General features: G+C 38.3%; 1 protein-coding gene across 5 annotated transcripts in view; it reads right to left on the reverse strand.

The window, feature by feature from the left end:
• The window catches only part of arhgap17b (Rho GTPase activating protein 17b), a 39,281-nt gene that overhangs the window by 13,002 nt on the left and 23,238 nt on the right, over positions 1-3,041 (reverse strand). For all 5 annotated transcript variants that reach the window (XM_014027052.1, XM_014027051.1, XM_014027056.1 and 2 more), the window contains 3 exons: positions 2,579-2,683; positions 2,114-2,190; positions 1,774-1,885 (listed from right to left, as the gene is read on the reverse strand). In XM_014027052.1, coding sequence (XP_013882506.1) covers positions 1,774-1,885; positions 2,114-2,190; positions 2,579-2,683 — 294 coding nt within the window. The remainder of the gene's footprint in view (positions 1-1,773; positions 1,886-2,113; positions 2,191-2,578; positions 2,684-3,041) is intronic.

Here is a 3,041-nt window from a genome sequence, read left to right on the forward strand (position 1 = left end):
TCTGAGAACATTTTGTTACTTTGAAAAAAATATGTTGGCAGTAAAATCTGTTTAATCCAAAGTACTCAGTTGTGAGTACCTTACCTGTAGCAGACAAAAACCTTAGTAAATGTGTAGAAACAGGGATAAAATCCTAGAGAAAAAGTCAAACTGGAGCCTGTTTTCTAATGTAGTTCCTTTTATATAACATCTGAAACTTAAAAATGCCATATTAGAGTGAGTGGACGCTAATTGTGGTTGGTTTTAAACCACAACACTTTTACACAAGACCATTTGTTTAGTTTATAACATTTTCTCAAACTGAACAACATCCACTTGATTACTCAAATCAGTCCACCTGATCAGCCAAAACTCACAGGACTGATGGGTTTTTTTTTTATTTCAAAACAGCTACAGAACAGTAAAAATTACTTCTGGGGAATCATGCAAGAATATACAAAGAACGAACCATTTATTAAAGGATTTAGAGTTGGTGGTTTCTGCTGGGGACAAGCTTCAGTGTGACGATAATGTAGAAGTGGCAATGTTGGCAAAATGATGTTCCTTTTTTTGTTTTATTTTGAGCTGTCCAGAGCAAAAACTCTAAATAAATGCTTCATCGTACCAATTACATTATAGACCTAAAGTATCAGTGATCACATACGATAACTTAAATAAAACAACTATCTCAACGGGTTTCTAACTTATTTTCACCAAGAGCCACACGAGCTTTACGGTTCCCCTTAAAGGGCCAGTTGTAATCAACTTTGACTAAACGTGAAACATCAAGTTCCTTGTCTCATTGCTACAACTGAGCAAACATTAAGTGAGCTCTATGTGGTATTTTGTGCACAAAAACAGCGTTTTAACACATCCTCTTATAAACACTGAAGTAGCCGATGAAAATGCAGCAAAATGGAGATTTTATACGGCAGATTTCGCCGGTTGCCGGCTACTTTTGAACCCTGTGCACCCTCCACCTAGTGATGAGATGCCACCATTTTGCAAGGGAAAATACTCCACACGCAATATAGGAGACGTAGTTTATGGTCCATGCTGGCTTTAAAGCAGCATATGCTTTAAAATATTTAAGACATTAATACATCTTTGAAGCTCTTGTGGGTGACAAAATGCTGTGGCGGGCCACATTTGGCCCACGGGCCTTGAATTTGACACATGTGACCTACCTGATGCATTTGGTGAATTTGCTAACCTTWCTGGCAGGAAGCAGCTGAAGGAACTACAGGTTCTAAATGCAGTCCACAACATTCAACAGCTCAAGAGGTCATTAAGACTTCTGCCTACTGGGGGGTGCAGCGATACAGAAAATTCACAATTCGGTTCGGTTCGATACTTTAGTCTCACGGTTCGATATTTTTTCGATACAAAAAAGAGAAATTTCCATGCCCCTTTTAACTTGTAATTTATTTAAATTAATTATGAACATTTGTTTAACCTCAAAAGTACAGTTTTTAAATTAAATGTTGCTGAAACAGCAAGTTTCTCAGTGGATCTGCGCTCAAAAATGCAGCCTAGGTGGATTAGTCGAACACAGATCCACTGATCCTTCAACACAGAGCGTCTTCAGAAGACAAGTTGATAAAGTAAATTTAAAAAATCTGTATTGTTCGATACAAGTGTGTGTTGAACCTAAAGCACTGTTCGACACGGGTACATGTATTGTTGCACCCCTACTACAGGTAAGATACTAAATACTCATAGCTACTTCACAGCTCCATGCCACAGTTTTAGTGAGCACACAAGGAATGAGTGAAAAGAGTGATAATGTTTTACCTCTGCCAGCTGGTTGAGAGGATCCAGAACCTCTTTCTCAATATGCACCTCATGCTGCATCAGTTCAGAGGCTAACCGGCTTTCTGCCTCCCCACACACCTCCATCATCTTCCTGCATGCACAGAGGAATACGTGCAAACATGACCACCRTCTGTTTCCTCACAGTGACTGAACATTTCAAGTTCAACTTTAGTCTATTCTGCAAAATAGATCACGTGAAATATTGCAAAATTGCCTTAAACTRCACAGAAATGTTACTTTTAAGTTTTAACCCAAAGCGCAACAATTCTGTCCTTTGAAAAGCCTGGAATGTACAGCTGGTTGTTCAAATTAGTCTTACCCAATCAGACTCTCATCTCCCAGCTGACCCCCTCCCTCCTGCATGGCCTGGGACAGCGAGGTCAGCGGCAACTTTTTCTGCACCAAGAAAAAAAATAAAAGTTTTTAAAGAACATGAACTGAGAATTGCTGCACAAAGAAGTAACAGTGATGGATGGATGGTCTGGATGATAGAAAAGGTGTTAAAGGTGTGGCAGAAGGTTAGGTTCTCCAGAATGTCACCAGCTTTTATGGCTGAAAGGACTGAAGGCAGGAAGTTGGCACAGAGTCAGAGCCGAATATTTTCCTCCCGAGCCTTATCTGTGTGTTGCGTAAGAAGGCCATGTAATGTGGTAAGTGCATTACAGTTTTAGTGCTGGAAGGTTTTGTGCTTTAATCTATGAATCCGGGACAGAATCTCTTTTTTTTTTTTTGTTTCAAACAACATATTAAAGTGCATAAAACGACGGCTGAAGAAGTTTCTCACGTGTCTCTTCTCCGTATCTGAGCCGAGTTGACCCTGCAGACAGGACACCAGCTTCTTGTGCGTGTTGTGCGACACCAGGCGGACCAGTTCCATCCGCTTCTCGATCTGAGCATCCAGATAATAACAGAAGAAAATAAAAAGATGGAAAGTTTAGTTTAATGATTTAAACCAGAATGAAAAAAGGGTCAAAACTTTGTTTTTGAAAAGTTATGGGAAGTCTGTTTGAATAATTTACATTTGTTCTTGTGGTTTTTTTTTTTGTTTGTTTGTTTTCTCTCAACTGTTCATTGGATGAAAAAAATAGTAGTTTTTATTTCTTTGTTGATGCATATTTTGTTATTTTTCTGGATATTGTTTTAATTGGAGGCAGATATTATAAGATTATTTTCTTCTCTCTGCTCCTTTTCATTTCATATTGTGCTTTTTTTGTTTATTTTTAATGTTTGTTTTTGTTGTTTAAATG

The sequence above is a fragment of the Austrofundulus limnaeus genome, unplaced genomic scaffold, assembly GCF_001266775.1.
Source record: "Austrofundulus limnaeus strain Quisiro unplaced genomic scaffold, Austrofundulus_limnaeus-1.0 Scaffold612, whole genome shotgun sequence".
NCBI classification, from domain to species: Eukaryota; Metazoa; Chordata; class Actinopteri; order Cyprinodontiformes; family Rivulidae; genus Austrofundulus; species Austrofundulus limnaeus.